We start from the raw sequence: 21,287 nt of genomic DNA on the forward strand, positions 1-21,287 counted from the left end.
GTCACTGTTCTCAAGCAGCACTATAAAGCGTCTGTTCTCAAGCAGCCCTATAAAGAGTCTGTTCTCAGGCAACACTATAAAGCGTCTGTTCTCAAGCAGCCCTATAAAGCGTCTGTTCTCAAGCAGCACTATAAAGCGTCTGTTCTCAAGCAGCCCTATAAAGAGTCTGCTCTCAGGCAACACTATAAAGCGTCTGCTCTCAAGCAACACTATAAAGCGTCTGTTCTCAAGCAGCACTATAAAGCGTCTGCTCTCAGACAACACTATAAAGCGTCTGTTCTCAAGCAGCACTATAAAGCGTCTGTTCTCAAGCAACACTATAAAGCGTCTGCTCTCAGACAACACTATAAAGCGTCTGTTCTCAAGCAACACTATAAAGCGTCTGTTCTCAAGCAGCCCTATAAAGAGTCTGCTCTCAGGCAACACTATAAAGCGTCTGTTCTCAAGCAGCCCTATAAAGCGTCTGTTCTCAAGCAGCACTATAAAGCGTCTGTTCTCAAGCAGCACTATAAAGCGTCTGTTCTCAAGCAACACTATAAAGCGTCTGCTCTCAGACAACACTATAAAGCGTCTGTTCTCAAGCAACACTATAAAGCGTCTGTTCTCAAGCAGCCCTATAAAGAGTCTGCTCTCAGGCAACACTATAAAGCGTCTGTTCTCAAGCAGCACTATAAAGCGTCTGTTCTCAAGCAGCACTATAAAGCGTCTGTTCTCAAGCAACACTATAAAGCGTCTGTTCTCAAGCAGCACTATGAAGCGTCTGTTCTAGAGCAGTGCCACAATGTGCATGTTCTCAAGTGACATTATTATGCGTTTGTTCTATAAAGGCACTATATCCCGAGTGTTCTCATGCGACACTACACTGCGTCTGTTTTCAAGAACACAGATCATTGTTTTGTTCTTATGCGGCATTAAAATGCGTCTGTTAGCAAGTGGGGACACAATACGTCTGTTCTCAAGCTTCACCATAATGCCCCTGTAGTATATATAATGCGTCTGTTAACAAGCGAAACCATAATGCGTCTGTTCTCAACGGCACCATAATGCTTTGTTATCAAGTTGCGCTATGTTTTTTAAGCGGATACATTACGCGTGTGTTCTCAAGCGACACTATAATAAGTCTATTCACAAGCGGAACCATACTGGGAATGTTTTCCAGCGGCACTATAATGCGGTTGTTGAATATGTATGTTAATTAAGTAATAATTCGTGTACGTTATAGTTTGTTGTCGAATAACCCACGGCCGGACGTTTAGATGCGTAGGGATTAAATCACGAGTGCGAATATTTCGATTCTAACACTTTTTTATTAATGATTTATACAATGTCTTTTTTTTTTTCTTGTGTACCATTTTATGAGAAGTTCCACCCATAAAATTAACTTTCGGCTGTTCTGTCGATCAGATCTCCGCCCTCGATAACTTTCATTCAGAAAATACCGGATTATTACGCTTGTGGAAATGTATCGGCATGTTTTGTTTAGTTACAAAGCGTGCTTTCAGTATATAAACTCCGCCCATAATTATTGCAGAATAACCCATAGACGAGTTTCTTCTTTGTTAATATGAATTTCGGCACGTTCCCTGTAAGAATATAAATTATACTACATCAGACAATATTATATTTGTTTTCATGTGACATAATTATGTATTTGACAGTAATGTGTCCATAGCGATTGCAAGATATGGTTTGTACGTATTACATTGCGCAATAGTTTTCTATCAAACATTTGGGCCGTCCTCTGTGAAAAGGGAGTTTAATGTATGTGCGTAAAGTGTCGAAACTTTTCGCTTTTATTGTATTTTACGTTGACAGAAAGTGTCTTCTTAGCAAAAAAAAAAGTTTAGGCGAAAAGTTTCGTCCCTGATTAGCCTTGGATGACACTTTACGCACGTGCATTAAACCCCTTTTCTCAGAGCTCGGCTCATTTATATTAATCGCTTATCTTTTATCCGTGTCGTAAACGAAAAATCTGACCTCATCACTTGTTTGTTATAAATTGTTGCCCGACTGTGTTATTAATAGAAAACCGGAAAATGTCGGAAGCTCTATATCCAGACAGGTTCACCGTTATCTAATCTTGATATCCTGTGAAATAGTATGTATTGCATGCAAAGAAAGTGCACAATTTTGTGCTTAAACGATGGCCTATGCAAAATAAATTATTTAAGATATTTGCTTATCAATACAAAACTATTTGTAACATGGTATTTCGTAGGTATGTCAACTTAAGGAATGAAAGCGAATTATGATAATATCATGATATCAAATATAGAAGACTAGTGAACAGAGAGCAATATGAAAATAATTGTCAAATGAAATAACACAGCCGTCAAGTTTTACTCTTGCTTATTTCAAGGGACACACACGCCTGCCATTAACCCATTTATGCCCAGCATCTACAAAAAAGGCACAGGCCAACAGCGTAGACCCAGATCAGGGTCTTCGCTGTTTGCTTAAATGAATTTCTGTAAGAAATATTCTAATATAGAAATATATATACTAGATATCCCTAATGTTGGAAATAAATTGATCCAATTTAGAAGGATCGGGGAGTCCACTAGGCATAAATGGGTTAATGTGGAGGTTGTTAGGTTTACGCTCTTCTCACTTACGCGACCCGGTTTCAATGCCCGCACCCGGGGCATGTGAGCTTGGTAAGTGGTCGTTATACCGGACAGGTGGGTTTCCACTGGGTACTCAGGTTTTCTCCACAGAACAAGACCATACCCAAAATGAATATCTTTCCGTAAAAATAAAATTACTGGAAATTGCAGATATAATGCGAAATTCGTCCCAGCGTTCGTGAGTCTATTAAAGTAATGATAACTGTGGAACACTCCATATCATCACATAATACAGTCTAAAACGCGGTAGGGCCTCATAAACTTCAAAACGCACACATAATTGACTTGCAGATTTAAGCGTGGAACTGTTATACTTAGTCTTGCTAATTATTTCTTTACGAGATACATAAGCTTCACGCTCAACATGTTTTGAAAACGCAATGCTTGTCAATTTGGTGAATGCAGTAGTAGAATTTTATTCATTCGAGTCTACTGGCAATACAATTTCTCCCACATCTTAGTGGTTTTTAATAAATTTCAATGCAGGTCAAACATGTGTAAGATATTGTTTATGGCGATTTTACTTCTACTACTTACCTTCGCACACCACGTCTTTCCTAGTTTACATTTTAATGTTTATACCAACTAAACCTTCGACTGATCATTTTTAAAATCGCGACTATGTGCTAGTATTTAGAAACCAGTGAATACATCCTCTTATTCAAAAGACACTTTATGAGTAGAAAGTACCGCCCTAACAGAACATATCAACCACTTGAGTCGTTCTCCTAAATATATGTATAGCTACAATCAGTTAAAATGTAAACAAGTATACAAGGATATTGAATACCGTTTGAGTTTCATTGTGTAAATGGCATTTAGGAAACGTGCGGTTACTCTTAGATTTTGAGTGTTTAAGTATTAAATTCTATTATATTACACGAACGTTTTTTTAGAGCAAACCCTGTGTTTAAAACGGACATAATTGTTGTTTTTCATCGAAAGTTTATCTGTAGATATATTGTAATCTCGCGTGGCTGTTCTGTTCTATTCTGCGCTTTTGAAATGTTCAATCAATTTTCTTCATTTACTTGATTCAACAACAATCGATATAGAGAAATGTCTCTTTTATCTCGTCTTTAATTATGAAACTTAAAAATAAATCTTTTTTATCTTATCGATAATATAGTTAAGTTCATTACATAGTGCGCTCGGCAACATAAGATTGCTGTAGTAGACGTAACTGTCTTGTAGTTTTTTTTTGTATGAGCCACAAGATAACGTGGAGGAAACAATAATGTATGTGTCTCAATCCGATTAAGGTATGCAAGATCACACCCTTAAATTAAATCCACGTTTTAATGTCCCTGTGATTCAAATATTCGCAATTTACATTTTGAAATATTGGGTAACTTGTTTAAGAAATGATTAAATATTTTCCAAATATACGGCACCAACATCAGCAGAAAACGTGCGCAATTTCTGTTTTCAACACGATTTTTACTCGTCATGTGTAATCGCCTCGTTCTGATCTTGATGATTTCCTCATCATCATCCTCACCCTTACTATCATCATCCTCAGCAGCAGCAGCACCACCACCACTACCACCACCGTTATCATTATCATCCTTATCATCATCATTTCCTATAATAATTATCATCATCATCGTAGCGTCGTCGTCAACATCAGCACGATCACCATTATTATCATTCAGCATCGGCACAATCACCACCATGTGCATCACCATTATAATCAACATCTACAAACCATAAGTCTATTGAAAATTTCCCCTACAGATCGTGTGCCTCTGCATCACGGGGCTTGGTGGTTACATTCTGTACATCAAAGACAAGAAGGTCCACGACCCCATCGACTTCTTCTTTGATCCCTCTACGCTTATGTGCACAGCGGGATCAATAGCCGTTGTCGTTACTTTCTTCGGCTGGCTTGGGGCGCTCCGGGAGTACACGGCATGTCTGAGAATAGTACGTAGTGTCTTAATATAGCAGGTGGTGTCTTAAAATAGTACGTCGTGTCAAAGTATAGCTGGCGGTGTCTGAGTATAGTATGCGGTGTCTGATAACAGTACATAGTGTCTGAATATAGCTTTTGGTGTCTGAGTACAGAATGTGGTGTCTAATAATATCACATTTTGTCTGAGTATAGTAAGCAGTGTCTGATAATAGTACATAGTGTCTCAGTATATCTGGCGGTGTCTGAGAATAGTATGTTGTGTCTGATAATAGTACATAGTGTCTGAGTATAGCTGGTGGTGTCTGAGTAAAGTATGTTGTGTCTTATAATAGTACATAGTGTCTGGGTGAAGCAAGTGGTGTCTGAGACTCGTACGCAGTGTCTGAGTATAGCTAATGTTGTCTGAGTATAGCAATTGGTGTTTGAGAATAGTACGTAGTGTCTGTGTGTAGATGATTGGTGTCTAAGAATAGTAAGTGGTGTCTGAGTATAGTATGTGGTGTCTGATAATAGTACATAGAGTCTGAGTATAGCAAGTGGTGTCTGATAATAGTACATAGTGTCTGAGTATAACTGGCGGTGTTTGAGTATAGTATGTGGTGTCTGATAATAGTACATAGTGTCTGAGTATAGCTGGTGGTGTCTGAGTATAGCAAGTGGTGTTTGAAAATAGTAAGTAGTGTCTGAGTATAGCTGATTTGTGTTTTTAAGAATAGTACGTAGTGTCTGAGTATAGCTTGTGATGTCTAAGAATAGTACCTAGTGTCTGAGTATAGCTTGTGATGTCTAAGAATAGTACCTAGTGTCTGAGTATAGCTTGTGATGTCTAAGAAAAGTACGTAGTGTCTGAGTATAGCTGGTAATGTCAAAGAATAGTACGTAGTGTCTGAGTATAGCTGGTAATGTCAAAGAATAGTACGTAGTGTCTGAGTATAGCTGATTTGTGTCTAAGAATAGAACGTAGTGTCTGAGTAAAGCTGGTGATGTCTTAGAATAGTACGTAGTGTCTGAGTATAGCTGGTGATGTCTTAGAATAGTACGTAGTGTCTGAGTTTAGCTGGTGATGTCTTAGAATAGTACGTAGTGTCTGAGTATAGCTGATTTGTGTCTAAGAATAGAACGTAGTGTCTGAGTAAAGCTGGTGATGTCTAAGAAAAGTAAGTGGTGTCTGAGTATAGCTTGTGATGTCTAAGAATAGTACGTAGTGTCTGAGTATAGCTGATTTGTGTCTAAGAATAGAACGTAGTGTCTGAGTAAAGCTGGTGATGTCTAAGAAAAGTAAGTGGTGTCTGAGTAAAGCTTGTGATGTCTAAGAATAGTACGTAGTGTCTGAGTATAGCTTGTGATGTCTAAGAATAGTACCTAGTGTCTGAGTATAGCTGGTAATGTCAAAGAATAGTACGTAGTGTCTGAGTATAGCTGGTAATGTCAAAGAATAGTACGTAGTGTCTGAGTAAAGCTGATTGGTGTCTAAGAATAGTACGTAGTGTCTGAGTATAGCTGATTTGTGTCTAAGAATAGAACGTAGTGTCTGAGTATAGCTGGTGATGTCTAAGAATAGTACGTAGTGTCTGAGTATAGCTGTAGATGTCTAAGAATAGTACGTAGTGTCTGAGTATAGCTGGTGATGTCTAAGAAAAGTAAGTGGTGTCTGAGTAAAGCTGGTGATGTCTAAGAATAGTACCTAGTGTCTGAGTATAGCTGATTTGTGTCTAAGAATAGAACGTAGTGTCTGAGTATAGCTGGTGATGTCTTAGAATAGTACGTAGTGTCTGAGTATAGCTGGTGATGTCTTAGAATAGTACGTAGTGTCTGAGTATAGCTGATTTGTGTCTAAGAATAGAACGTAGTGTCTGAGTATAGCTGGTGATGTCTTAGAATAGTACGTAGTGTCTGAGTATAGCTGATTTGTGTCTAAGAATAGAACGTAGTGTCTGAGTATAGCTGGTGATGTCTTAGAATAGTACGTAGTGTCTGAGTATAGCTGGTGATGTCTAAGAAAAGTAAGTGGTGTCTGAGTAAAGCTGGTGATGTCTTAGAATAGTACGTAGTGTCTGAGTATAGCTGGTGATGTCTAAGAAAAGTAAGTGGTGTCTGAGTAAAGCTGGTGATGTCTTAGAATCGTACGTAGTGTCTGAGAAAAGAAGGTAATGTTCGATAAATGTTGTGTTGTATATGATACTAGTAAAGACTTTCTGATAATATAATTAAGTGTTTTAGAAAAGCCCTTTCTGTCTGTGTACGGTTTAGTATTTAGATAATGGGTTATGTTTAGATAAATTGTTATGTTTGTGTATGTTTGGGTGCGTATGAAAATAGTATATCCTGTCTGTAAATAGTGGATCATGTCTTTGAATAGTACTTAGTGTTTGATAAAAGCGGATTGTGTCCGAGAAAATGGTGTTCAGTCCGATAATAGTGGGTTCTGTCGCGGATACTACGTTGTGTCTAAGAATATTATGCTGCTTCTGAAAATAGAATGCTTTTCTGTGAACTATCTCAGTATTTTATATCTTGTAGGACAAAAATGTCTATGTATGAGAAAAGTTGGTTGTGTCTGATAAAAGTAAACAGAGTCTGAGAACACTTAGTTGTGTCTCAAAGTAGTAGGAAGAGTCGGATAATAATACGTTATGTGTAAACATAGTGGGCTATGTCAGAGATTAGTGGAAATGTTTGTGAAAAAGTGGGTATGGCCGGAGAATAGTGGATGATGTGTGAACTTGAACATTGTGTTTGGATAAAAGTAGGCATTGTCTCAGAAAATCCAATTTGTCTAAGAATAGTATATAATGGCTGTAAAAGTACATTTTGACTGCGAAAGGTGGTTTATGTCTTAATGGTCGGCTTGTCCGAGAAAAATAGTTAATTTATGAGAATAGTAGGTATTGTCTTAGAAAAGTACCTTTATCTGCGAATATATGTTGTTGCTATTTTCTGTGAAAAGCAAGTTTTGTCAGACAGTAGTCGGCATTGGGTGAGAACATTACATTTTGCCTGAGAATAGTGGGCATTGTATGAGAATGTTACAGTTTTTTCTGAGAAAAGAAGTTATTGTATAAGATTTGTACGTTTCGTACATTGAACAGTTCATTTCGTCTGAGGATAATAGAGATTGTCTCAGAATAGTATATATTGCGTGGCAATGGTAAGTAAAATCTGAGAATAGTAGACCTCGTCTGACAAAAGTATTTATGTGTCTAAGAAAAGAAAGTATTTCAGGAGATAGTTAGTAGTGTGTGTAAATTGTGTAAAGTGTCTGCGAATAGTACGTACCGTCTGAGGATAGTGGATTATATATGAGTATAGCATGTATAATCTGAGAAAAGTATGTATTATCTAAGAATAGTGGATTATATCCTGTCACATGCCTTTAAATCAGCCCGATAACCAGATAACCTAATATCCCAAAAGATATTAGGCTAGATGACCACGTGACCTCGAATATCCGTCAGTTGCTATCCGCGCATGCGCATGCGTTTACTATTTTCTATTTATAAAATATACTTTTTCTATTAATGAAATACCAAAAACATGTAAAGAACTGTTTTTTAAACATTATTATTTAAACAGCATAATTTCGTCGTTGTGTATTGAATTAATAACGAGTAACTCGATTTCTGTGTGTCTTAACAAGATAGAAGCTAGCCTAAGCGCTTTGCCCGACGTGACGTCACCATGTTTTTTTTCGCGCGTGATGTTTACCATATTAAATATTTAATCTGAAAAAAGTATGTATTATCTGATAATAGTGGAATATATTTGAGTATAGCATGTATAATCTGAGAAAAGTATGTAATATCTAAGAATAATGGATTATATCTGAGTATTGCATGTATAATCTCAGAAAAGTAGGTATTATCTAAGAATAGTGGAATATATCAGAGTATAGCATGAATAATCTCAGAAAAGTAGGTATTATCTGAGAATAGTGGAATATATCTTAGTTAAGCATGTATAATTTGAAAAAAGTTTGTATTATCTGAGAATAGTGGATTATATCTGAATATAGCATGTATAATCTGAGAAAAGTATGTTTTATCTAAGAATAGTGGAATTTATCTGAGTTTAGCATGTATAATCTGTGAAAAGTAGGTATTATCTAAGAATAGTGGATTATATCTGAGTATAGCATGTATAGTCTGAAAAAAGTAGGTATTATCTGAGAATAGTGGATTATATCTGAGTATAACATGTATAATCTGAGAAAAGTATGTATTATCTGAGAATAGTGGATTATATCTGAGTATAGCATGTATAGTCTGAAAAAAGTAGGTATTATCTGAGAATAGTAGTTTATATCTGAGTATAGCATGTATAGTCTGAGAAAAGTATTAATTATCTGAGAATAGTGTAATATATCTGAGTTTAGCATGTATAGTCTGAGAAAAGCATGTTATATCAGAGAATAGTGGTTTATATCTGAGTTTAGCATGTATAGTCTGAGAAAAGTAGGTATTATCTGAAAATAGTGGATTATATCTGAGTAAAGCATGTATAGTCTGAGAAAAGCATGTTATATCAGAGAATAGTGGTTTATATCTGAGTTTAGCATGTATAGTCTGAGAAAAGTAGGTATTATCTGAGAATAGTGGATTATATCTGAGTATAGCATGTATAATCTGAGAAAAGTAGGTATTATCTGAGAATAGTGGAATATATCTGAGTTTAGCATGTATAGTGTGAGAAAAGTAGGTATTATCTAAGAATAGTGGTTTATATCTGAGTTTAGCATGTATAGTCTGAGAAAAGTAGGTATTATCTGAGAATAGTGGATTATATCTGAGTTTAGCATGTATAGTGTGAGAAAAGTAGGTATTATCTAAGAATAGTGGTTTATATCTGAGTTTAGCATGTATAGTCTGAGAAAAGTAGGTATTATCTGAGAATAGTGGATTATATCTGAGTTTAGCATGTATAGTGTGAGAAAAGTAGGTATTATCTGAGAATAGTTGTTTATATCTGAGTTTAGCATGTATAGTTTGAGAAGAGTATGTATTATCTAAGAATAGTGGTTTATATCTGAGTTTAGCATGTATAGTTTGAGAAAAGTAGGTATTATCTGAGAATAATGGATTATATCTGAGTATAGCATGTATAATCTAAGAAAAGTAGGTATTATCTAAGAATAGTGGAATATATCAGAGTATAGCATGAATAATCTCAGAAAAGTAGGTATTATCTAAGATTAGTGGATTATATCTGAGTTTAGCATGTTTAGTCTGAGAAAAAAGGTAGTATCTAAGAATAGTGGATTATATCTGAGTATAACATGTATAATCTGAGAAAAGTATGTATTATCTAAGAATAGTGGATTATATCTGAGTTTAGCATGTTTAATCTTAGGAAAGTATGTATTATCTAAGAATAGTGGATTTTATCTTAGAATAACATGTTTAATCTTAGGAAAGTATGTATTATCTAAGAATAGTGGATTATATCTTAGAATAACATGTATAATCTGAGAAAAGTAGGTATTATCTGAGAATAGCGGATTACAATTTAGTATAGCATGTATATTCTGAGAATACTTGGTATTTTCTAAGTAGTTTGTGCGATCAGTATGTGTCTGCGAATAGTACGCATTACAATGGTACATTGTGTCTGACAATAGTTGCATAATTATGTAAGTGGAATAATTCTCACAACATTACGCATTGTCTGAGAGTATAACGATCTTTCTTAGAATAGTTAGTAGTGTATGAGAATCGTATGCAGTGTCGTATTAAATCGTTAAAATGTTCAGTATACAAGTAAATACGCATGTAAGTAAAAGATATTTGAAAAAATTAATATATGAAACGTCACAAGTGACACATGCTATTTGATCATAGGATTCATGTTTATCACAAATGATACCGGGTATTGTGCCTCAAAACTGACCTCACATCAGTCGCGCGACTCTTCAACAGGTTCGCTTAGTATTATGTGCTTATCCAGAATGGTTTGGATCCCTTACTTCCTTTTAAATAGGCTGTTTTGTAAAAATGCATCGTTTGTTATTAAATACATGTTTTAACACAGGTGTTTGGTTTGTTACAGAGTAAATTGTTTTGAATCATTAGTGAACGTAAAGATACAAAACGCGTTGTCTACGAAGAACGAATAATTTCCGCATCGTATAATAATACTGCGCACTGAATTATACAAAACAGAAAGCACTCTCAATCATCGCTTGTACCAATGTCGGCAGTCTCTGCAACCGTTTTCACCCCTGCGGTTAGATCAATTACTTACATCGTATTTCTTTAAGTATTCCTGGATTGTGACCATCTTCTTCCTCGGCGAAATCGTGCTTATCATCCTCATCTTCGTCTTCTATTTCGTCCCGGACGCTAAACAGAAGCTTGGCCTCTTCCCGGAGAAGGCTTTTAAAGACGCCATCAAAAAGTATGGAGTCGTCGATGACGATGACATGAAAAACCTTATTGACAACATGCAGAAGTCTGTAAGTCTTGGGTGACCAGTATATGTTAACATATGTATCAGCTTTTTAACCATAGTGTGAATGCATAATAATAACAAAACTAATAATAATTATGATGATGATAATAATGATTCTACTACTACTACTACAACCATAATAATAATAATAATAATTATACTAGTCATAATAATAATTATTTTTATTACTTTTTTTATTATTTTTATTATTATTTTTATTTTTTATTTTATTTTTTTATTATTATTATTATTTATTTATTTATTGTATTATTATTATAATTATTTGTATTATTTGTGCAATGAGATTGTTTTGTGCATCTGACGTAATGAATTGTCATAGGCCATATTTTTGTTTAACAGCTTGCTTGCTGCGGCTTCACGGACTCTGATGTCGGGTTTCTGGACTGGGATGATAACGAGTACTATCGCTGTACGAACGTAACAAAACCCAATCCGGAACGGTGTTCTGTGCCACCGTCATGCTGTGTGGACGAACCGGTATAGCTTATAACTTGCCTTGTATGAAATCGAATTTTAAAAATGTTAACGTATTTGTCTGATAGATGTGTCATGCTAAATTGATACCGGTTTGTCTTGAAGGAACTGATATACATTATGTTTGTATTTTTTGGTTAAACAGTGAAATATATGATTTTGATGTTAAGGCGAGATGTTAAGTTAAGAATATCGTATGTGACTTTATGTTTGGTTAAACCGGTATATGTCTGTGTTGTCGGTAAACAACTTATAAATGTATGACTTCAATTTAGTGAAAACACAACGGTACACCGTCTGTGTAGAGAAACTGTCAAAAATATATTTATTATGCGGACAACCATTGGTGAAGAAAACCCGTTGTTTGTGTGCAGAAAAATGTATGGAGGTATCGTTGCTACACATTAAATTGTAAAAAAGCATAAGTCCTTTCACCACACGACTTATTCAATAATGTCTATGTTAACTATTTATGTCTCAAACACGGCGTTACATATTTCAAACGAAACAAAGTTCACATTTATATTTTCAGGGAAAGATGAAAAACGTTTTGTGCGGCAGAGGCGTCATGCAGTACAACAATGCAACTGTAGGTGTTTACATTATATTTGGAAACAAATTAAGCAATTTATGTAAAATCAATAACTATTATTTGGTTAAAGCATAGATAAATCATTTCGTATGGTGTAACTTAAATAATTCGCGTAAACTCACACAACAATTTACGTAAACTAACACACAAATTCGCGTAAACTCATACAAAAATTCGCGTAAATTCAAACAAGCAAAGAAATAGGAAAAACGCTACTTAAAAAATGTACCGATTTTTTTTATAGAACAAGCTTGAAGAAAACTCCAAAGAACATAACGCCATTAATAAAGCTGGTTGTTTGAAAGCAGTGGGAACCTTCATCAACGACCACGCCATTGTGATAGGAGGAGGCATGCTGGGTGTACTCATACCACAGGTAAGTGCTGCATATAGCCATGGTGATAGAAGGAGGCATGCTGGGTGTACTCATACCACAGGTCAGTGCCGCATATAGCCATGGTGATAGAAGGAGGCATGTTGGGTGTACTCATACCACAGGTCAGTGCCGCATATAGCCATGGTGATAGGAGGAGGCATGCTGGGTGTACTCATACCACAGGTCAGTGCCGCATATAGCCATGGTGATAGAAGGAGGCATGCTGGGTGTACTCATATCACAGGTCAGTGCCGCATATAGCCATGGTGATAGAAGGAGGCATGCTGGGTGTACTCTTACCACAGGTAAGTGCCGCATATAGCCATGGTGATAGGAGGAGGCATGCTGGGTGTACTCTTACCACAGGTAAGTGCCGCATATAGCCATGGTGATAGAAGGAGGCATGCTGGGTGTACTCATACCACAGATCAGTGCCGCATATAGCCATGGTGATAGGAGGAGGCATGCTGGGTGTACTCATACCACAGGTCAGTGCCGGATATAGCCATGGTGATAGAAGGAGGCATGCTGAGTGTGCTAATACCACAGGTCAGTGCCGCATATAGCCATGGTGATAGAAGGAGGCATACTGGGTGTACTCTTACCACAGGTAAGTGCCGCATATAGCCATGGTGATAGGAGGAGGCATGCTGGGTGTACTCTTACCACAGGTAAGTGCCGCATATAGCCATGGTGATAGAAGGAGGCATGCTGGGTGTACTCATACCACAGGTAAGTGCCGCATATAGCCATGGTGATAGAAGGAGGCATGCTGGGTGTGCTAATACCACAGGTAAGTGCCGCATATAGCCATGGTGATAGGAGGAGGCATGCTGGGTGTACTCATACCACAGGTAAGTGCCGCATATAGCCATGGTGATAGGAGGAGGCATGCTGGGTGTACTCTTACCACAGGTAAGTGCCGCATATAGCCATGGTGATAGGAGGAGGCATGCTGGGTGTACTCTTACCACAGGTCAGTGCCGCATATAGCCATGGTGATAGAAGGAGGCATGCTGGGTGTACTCTTACCACAGGTCAGTGCCGCATATAGCCATGGTGATAGGAGGAGGCATTCTGGGTGCACTCATACCACAGGTAAGTGCCGCATATAGCCATGGTGATAGGGGGAGGCATGCTGGGTGTACTCTTACCACAGGTCAGTGCCGCATATAGCCATGGTGATAGGAGGAGGCATGCTGGGTGTACTCTTACCACAGGTCAGTGCCGCATATAGCCATGGTGATAGAAGGAGGCATGCTGGGTGTGCTAATACCACAGGTAAGTGCCGCATATAGCCATGGTGATAGGAGGAGGCATGCTGGGTGTACTCATACCACAGGGAAGTGCCGCATATAGCCATGGTGATAGAAGGAGGCATGTTGGGTGTACTCATATCACAGGGAAGTGCCGCATATAGCCAATGTGATAGAAGGAGGCATGCTGGGTGCACTCATACCACAGGTAAGTGCCGCATATAGCCATGGTGATAGAAGGAGGCATGCTAGGTGTACTCTTACCACAGGTAAGTGCCGCATATAGCCATGGTGATAGGAGGAGGCATGCTGGGTGTACTCACACCACAGGTAAGTGCCGCATATAGCCATGGTGATAGAAGGAGGCATGCTGGGTGTACTCTTACCAGAGGTCAGTGCCGCATATAGCCATGGTGATAGAAGGAGGCATGCTGGGTGTACTCATACCACAGGTAAGTGCCGCATATAGCCATGGTGATAGAAGGAGGCATGCTGGGTGTACTCATACCATAGGGCAGTGCCGCATATAGATATGGTGATAGAAGGAGGCATGCTGGGTGTACTCTTACCACAGGTAAGTGCCGCATATAGCCATGGTGATAGGAGGAGGCATGCTGGGTGTACTAATACCACAGGTCAGTGCCGCATATAGCCATGGTGATAGAAGGAGGCATGCTGGGTGTACTCTTACCACAGGTAAGTGCCGCATATAGCCATGGTGATAGGAGGAGGCATGCTGGGTGTACTAATACCACAGGTCAGTGCCGCATATAGCCATGGTGATAGGAGGAGGCATGCTGGGTGTACTCTTACCACAGGTAAGTGCCGCATATAGCCATGGTGATAGGAGGAGGCATGCTGGGTGTACTCTTACCACAGGTAAGTGCCGCATATAGCCATGGTGATAGAAGGTGGCATGCTGGGTGTACTCATACCACAGGTAAGTGCCGCATATAGCCATGGTGATAGAAGGAGGCATGCTGGGTGTACTCATACCACAGGTCAGTGCCGCATATAGCCATGGTTATATAGGGAGGCATGCTGGGTGTACACTTTCCACAGGTAAGTGCCGAATATAGCCATGGTGATAGAAGGAGGCATGCTGGGTGTACTCATACCACAGGTAAGTGCCGCATATAGCCATGGTGATAGGAGGAGGCATGCTTGGTGTACTCCTACCACAGGTAAGTGCCGCATATAGCCATGGTGATAGAAGGTGGCATTCTGGGTGTACTCATACCACAGGTAAGTGCCGCATATAGCCATGGTGATAGAAGGAGGCATGCTGGGTGTACTCATACCACAGGTCAGTGCCGCATATAGCCATGGTAATAGAAGGAGGCATGCTGGGTGTACTCATACCACAGGTCAGTGCCGCATATATCCATGGTGATAGGAGAAGGCATGCTGGGTGTACTCTTACCACAGGTCAGTGCCGCATATAGCCATGGTGATAGAAGGAGGCATGCTGGGTGTACTCATACCACAGGTAAGTGCCGCATATAGCCATGGTAATAGGAGGAGGCATGCTTGGTGTACTCCTACCACAGGTAAGTGCCGCATATAGCCATGGTGATAGAAGGTGGCATGCTGGGTGTACTCATACCACAGGTAAGTGCCGCATATAGCCATGGTGATAGAAGGAGGCATGCTGGGTGTACTCATACCACAGGTAAGTGCCGCATATAGCCATGGTGATAGGAGGAGGCATGCTGGGTGTACTCATACCACAGGTAAGTGCCGCATATAGCCATGGTGATAGAAGGAGGCATGCTGGGTGAACTCTTACCACAGGTAAGTGCCGCATATAGCCATGGTGATAGAAGGAGGCATGCTGGGTGTGCTAATACCACAGGTAAGTGCCGCATATAGCCACGGTGAAAGACGATGGCATGCTGGGTGTACTCTTACCACAGGTAAGTGCCGCATATAGCCATGGTGATAGGAGGAGGCATGCTGGGTGTACTCTTACCACAGGTAAGTGCCGCATATAGCCATGGTGATAGACGGAGGCATGCTGGGTGTACTCATACCACAGGTAAGTGCCGCATATAGCCATGGTGATAGAAGGAGGCATGCTGGGTGTACTCTTACCACAGGTCAGTGCCGCATATAGCCATGGTGATAGAAGGAGGCATGCTGGGTGTACTCTTACCACAGGTCAGTGCCGGATATAGCCATGGTGATAGAAGGAGGCATGCTGGGTGTACTCATACCACAGGTCAGTACCGCATATTGCCATGGTGATAGGAGGAGGCATGCTAGGTGTTCTCTTACCACAGGTAAGTGCCGCATATAGCCATGGTGATAGAAGGTGGCATGCTGGGTGTACTCTTACCACAGGTCAGTGCCGCATATAGACATGGTGATAGACGGTGGCATGCTGGGTGTACTCTTACCACAGGTCAGTGCCGCATATAGCCATGGTGATAGAAGGAGGCATGCTGGGTGTACTCTTACCACAGGTAAGTGCCGCATATAGCCATGGTGATAGAAGGTGGCATGCTGGGTGTACTCTTACCACAGGTCAGTGCCGCATATAGCCATGGTGATAGAAGGCGGCATGCTGGGTGTACTCATACCACAGGTAAGTGCCGCATATAGCCATGGTGATAGGAGGAGGCAAGCTGGGTGTACTCTAACCACAGGTCAGTGCCGCATATAGCCATGGTGATAGAAGGAGGCATGCTGGGTGTACTCATACCACAGGTCAGTGCCGCATATAGCCATGGTGATAGGAGGAGGCATGCTGGGTGTACTAATACCACAGGTCAGTGCCGCATATAGTCATGGTGATAGGAGGAGGCATGCATGGTGTACTCATATCACAGGTCAGTGCCGCATATAGCCATGGTGATAGAAGGTGGCATGCTGGGTGTACTCTTACCACGGGTCAGTGCCGCATATAGCCATGGTGATAGAAGGAGGAATGCTGGGTGTACTCTTACCACGGGTCAGTGCCGCATATAGCCATGGTGATAGAAGGAGGCATGCTGGGTGTACTCTTACCACAGGTAAGTGCCGCATATAGCCATGGTGATAGAAGGTGGCATGCTGGGTGTACTCTTACCACAGGTCAGTGCCGCATATAGCCATGGTGATAGAAGGAGGCATGCTGGGTGTACTCTTACCACGGGTCAGTGCCGCATATAGCCATGGTGATAGAAGGAGGCATGCTGGGTGTACTCTTACCACAGGTAAGTGCCGCATATAGCCATGGTGATAAAAGGTGGCATGCTTGGTGTACTCTTACCACAGGTCAGTGCCGCATATAGCCATGGTGATAGAAGGAGGCATGCTGGGTGTACTCATATCAAAGGTAAGTGCCGCATATAGCCAAGGTGAAAGGGGCAAACATGCTGGGTGTGCTCATATCAAAGATAAGTTCCGCATATAGCCATGGTGAAAAGAGGAAACATGCTTGGTGTGCTCATATCAAATGTAAGTGCCGCATAAAGCCATGGTGATAGAAGGAGGCATGCTGGGTGTACTCATATCACAGGTCAGTGCCGCATATAGCCATGGTGATAGGAGGAGTCATGCTGGGTGTACTCATATCACAGGTCAGTGCCGCATATAGCCATGGTGATAGAAGGAGGCATGCTGGGTGTACTCATATCACAGGTCAGTGCCGCATATAGCCATGGTGATAGAAGGAGGCATGCTGGGTGTACTCTTACCACAGGTCAGTGCCGCATATAGCCATGGTGATAGAAGGAGGCATGCTGGTTGTGCTAATACCACAGGTAAGTGCCGCATATAGCCATGGTGATAGGAGGAAACATGCTGGGTGTACTCATATCAAGTTAAGTTCCGCATATAGCCATGGTGATAGGAGGAAACATACTGGGTGTACTCATGCCATCTTAAAAAAAAGTACAAATCAACGCTTCCTCGCCCCAGACCCCCTTCCGTTTTAATGCCTTTACTGCATTTTTAAATTTCTGGTAAAACTGTTTAGGTACTTACTGATAGTGATCAAGGGAATCTACGCCCCGGACGTAACGTCATTACCTTCATTTCAGATGTACTTCATGTACCTGTCTCGGACGTTGAGGCAGCAGGTTTTGGCGCAGCGAGCAAAATGGAGGAAGTGATGTCAATGCGAGCATCGTGAACATTCCACAGCGCACACTGTGATATGACTTTACTTTGTAATCATCATATATTCCCTCAATATTAACCCTTGTAGTCCAGCGTTGATATACACTCGTATCCAAAGCTCAGCAGTACTGTAAATCAACTATTTGATGTAATCGAATGACATGGATTTTTACTGTTTAAAGGGAACGAAGTACACATTTATAAATGTTTGTTATTATGCCGCTTTCGAAGAAAAAGAAGCGTTTATTGCTTTGCATCTATCCGTTGGTCCGTTGGTAGGAAGGTCCATTGGTCGGTCCGTATTACTTTTGTTTCTGTGCGATATCTAGAAAACGCTTTGACTTTCAATAATACAAATTGGTAGTATGGCTAATTGGGAAGAAAGTAAGACGCCTAGCGATTTTAGGTCAACGGATCAATATCACAGGGGCTTGTCACCATAATTTTGTTTATGCATGATTTTTTGAAAGCTATGACCAAACATCAAGGTCATATGAGCTTTTATCTAGATATAAGTTTCTTAATTATATATGGAGAAAACGTTGGCCTATTATCGTCTTAACTGTTATGCTGGTATCTTGGGATAAATGACGCATATCTATTTTGAGGTCAACATGACAAAAAAGGTCATGGTCATGAGGGTTTGTAATAGAAAAATCTTGTCCACACTATATGTTGTGAATGCTTTGATCTTTAATCATAAAATGGGCGTATTGTGAAGTGGTTATTTTGGTGGAAGTTTTGCGTCTTATAAGCTTGAGGTCATCATGTTTTAGATCAGGATCTTGCGTCATTCCGCACAATTTATTGTTGTCATATAAATTAAAGCTTTGTTTATTACTCTCGAAGAATAACCCACAATTAATATCAAAACAACAAATTTAAGGTCAATTTCACTTGATGAATTTGCTGGAAGTCAAATGGGGTGGGGATTGGGGCTTACATTTTTTCAAACATCTGTTATTAAACAAGCGTTTCGTTTATATTTATGTACCTAAACAATAACTGAAGTCAAATATTAACATAATAAAAAAAGATTCGTAGCCTCGAGGAAATAACATATTCAACTATAACGAGCATTGTTGACTATCATTAAACGTGTGTGTCATCGTTGGATTTTGAGGTGTAAATAGTATTTTCTTTAAGAGGTCATACGCTTCATACTTGTGTCTTCCTATTTTTACATGTGTGTAGTATTTAATTTTAATGATAATGCATACATCAACTATTTGTGCATGAAATGAAAACGTTTTCTTTAAGTCATAGAACAACATGGTTCGTTCGCATGTTTGCTGTTCTTTTGAGCACGTAAGCAAAATCGGAATTCATACAGTACAGAGCGTTCTAAGCACCCACTTAATTATTGTAATGACATAATTTAACATAAAAACTGTCACACTTTATTTCAGGTGTGTTTTCGAGAATGTCTGCGATAAAGTCGTGGACGGATTTAATAACGCTTTAAACCAGATATGCGAACAAACTGTTGAGTATTTAGTACGCAAAGATTATTTCAATCAAAACGAGACTTTCCAGTAAATAGCAAGTTCTTTTTTCTAAGAAAATTAAAATCTCGCAGGGTGGGGGATTTCATTTTGAAACGGGAACACTGTTGATTTATTATCTTTCAAGACATTGTATTTTACACTGTCATTGTAAATGCGCGCACTTTAGAAACTGACCTGGCTGACATGGCTTAGCCAATGGTAATGCTCATTAACTGCTCGCTTTATTTCCTCCCTTTTGGGTTTAAGTTTTCTTCATTCAGTATTGTTTAGCGCGGAGTTTTATTTAATACCTGCTTCAAAGATTTCATTAAGCATGTCTTAAAGTGTATAAACGTATGATTTTATAAGATTAAATCTTTATCAAAGTGTATCCATGAATGATTTTATGAGATTAAATCTTTATCAACGTGTTACAATGTATTATTATATAAGATTAAATATTTATCAAAGTGTAATAATGAATGATTCTATAGGATTAAATGGTTATCAAAGTGTATAAATAAATGATTTTATAAGATAAATCGTTATCTTTATCAAATAGTACCAATGCATGATTATTTAAATGAATGAGTACTGTGTTGTGCGTTGCACGCATTCGGCGGGTTAAATTAGTTCAACAAAGTTTCCAGTTTGATAAAGCTGTCACACTTGAATGTGTTGTATGCGCATTATTATGTTGTCTCTCTGAGCTTGTAAGAACAATTATTCGATCAGTGATTATGCAATTTTTACAAAGCTTTCCACACATTTTCCCGTGTAGAGAAGCGACACTTTATTCATGTTCATAAGAGCCCAAAGGTCAAATTTAGTACATAATAGTGAATCAGTGTTATAGAAAATACACATTATCAGAAAACCTTCTAGTAACAAATATAATGATACAGTGAAGAACCAGTGACAAAAGAAACAATACCAGTATGTTGAATAAGCATTTCGTATTGTTTCAACACATAAACTCCGATATGAAACAGTGCTGATAGCAAGTTGAGCGTCAATCCATGGTGAAAATAAATGCACATTTATTCCTTGTTATTAAAACACCTTTAACATTGTTAAGTTCATATATGAATATTATATAAAATATGTGTTATTGCATACATGTTCATTATTGTTGATGTGTTAATAAACCAAGAATATGTAATCAATATGTGTTGTTTTTGATATTGTTTGAATATTGTGATTGTTGCTTTTGGCTCGAATAGTCAGTGAAGTCATTAACACAAAATATCAATAAAATCTTTGTTGGCCTTTGATTTCTGACAACAAGAAGTACCAATGTAGTGTTTAATAAAAGGGTAAATCATTGGACTAGTTATAAATACAGCGAGACACTGTTATTTGTGATTTTGAAATAAGCTCTGTAACAAGGAGTTGACTATATTTTGGTGACTTGCTCAAAGTAAACTGTCAATGTTCTTTTTTTGAATGTTTTTGTATATATTCTGTCTATACTTTTAGTATAAAAAGCAATTATCCATAACATTTCATTTATAGTTACGTTATTTTATCCTTTTGACTGTGTTTTAAACTGTGTTCGTGCTTCCATGGACATGTTTTAAAGGATTAAACAAAAAATCTCATTTAAAAATCCTGGTTTGAAGTAAACTAAATGTTTATGATGCAATCATATATGGAATTGTTTACTTACATTTTGTTAAAGTCATTTAATTAACCGGTAAAACTACATAAAATGAGTTGTTGAAAACAGAGGTTTAATCCAATATTGATATCTCAATCTAATTTCACATAATAGCATGTTAACAATAGCAAATATATGAAGGTACTGTAATTAAAACATTTTATAGCATATTATCCACAAAAATATAGATGATAGTGATGCTGATAAAAAAATATTTTGGTATATCTTAACCCAACTGTTTGGAAAAATAATGCTGATGATAAGTGGTAGAAATAAGAACCCTCACATGTGATAATAACTGATATGATAATTATTGCTGGTTGAAAAAACC

The 21,287-nt window shown here is 38.7% G+C and overlaps 1 protein-coding gene and 1 long non-coding RNA gene across 3 annotated transcripts in view; both read left to right on the forward strand.

Moving 5' to 3' along the window:
• LOC127840988 (tetraspanin-33-like) overlaps positions 1-20,462 on the forward strand; it is a 23,420-nt gene extending 2,958 nt beyond the window's left edge. The window contains exons 2-7 of one of the 2 annotated variants that reach the window (XM_052369461.1): positions 4,365-4,553; positions 10,796-10,990; positions 11,347-11,484; positions 12,014-12,070; positions 12,318-12,510; positions 17,731-20,462. In XM_052369461.1, the coding sequence (XP_052225421.1) occupies positions 4,365-4,553; positions 10,796-10,990; positions 11,347-11,484; positions 12,014-12,070; positions 12,318-12,510; positions 17,731-17,822 (864 nt within the window). In that variant the 3' untranslated portion in view covers positions 17,823-20,462. The remainder of the gene's footprint in view (positions 1-4,364; positions 4,554-10,795; positions 10,991-11,346; positions 11,485-12,013; positions 12,071-12,317; positions 12,511-17,730) is intronic. The other variant, XM_052369462.1, reaches the window with a different exon arrangement.
• On the forward strand, positions 4,800-10,780 carry LOC127840991 (uncharacterized). Its single transcript, XR_008030662.1, has 3 exons — positions 4,800-8,637; positions 8,698-8,817; positions 8,998-10,780. It is a non-coding gene; the product is annotated as an uncharacterized LOC127840991 (long non-coding RNA).
• Positions 20,463-21,287: the final 825 nt, after the last annotated feature.

Source organism: Dreissena polymorpha, chromosome 8 (assembly GCF_020536995.1).
Source record: "Dreissena polymorpha isolate Duluth1 chromosome 8, UMN_Dpol_1.0, whole genome shotgun sequence".
NCBI lineage: Eukaryota > Metazoa > Mollusca > Bivalvia > Myida > Dreissenidae > Dreissena > Dreissena polymorpha.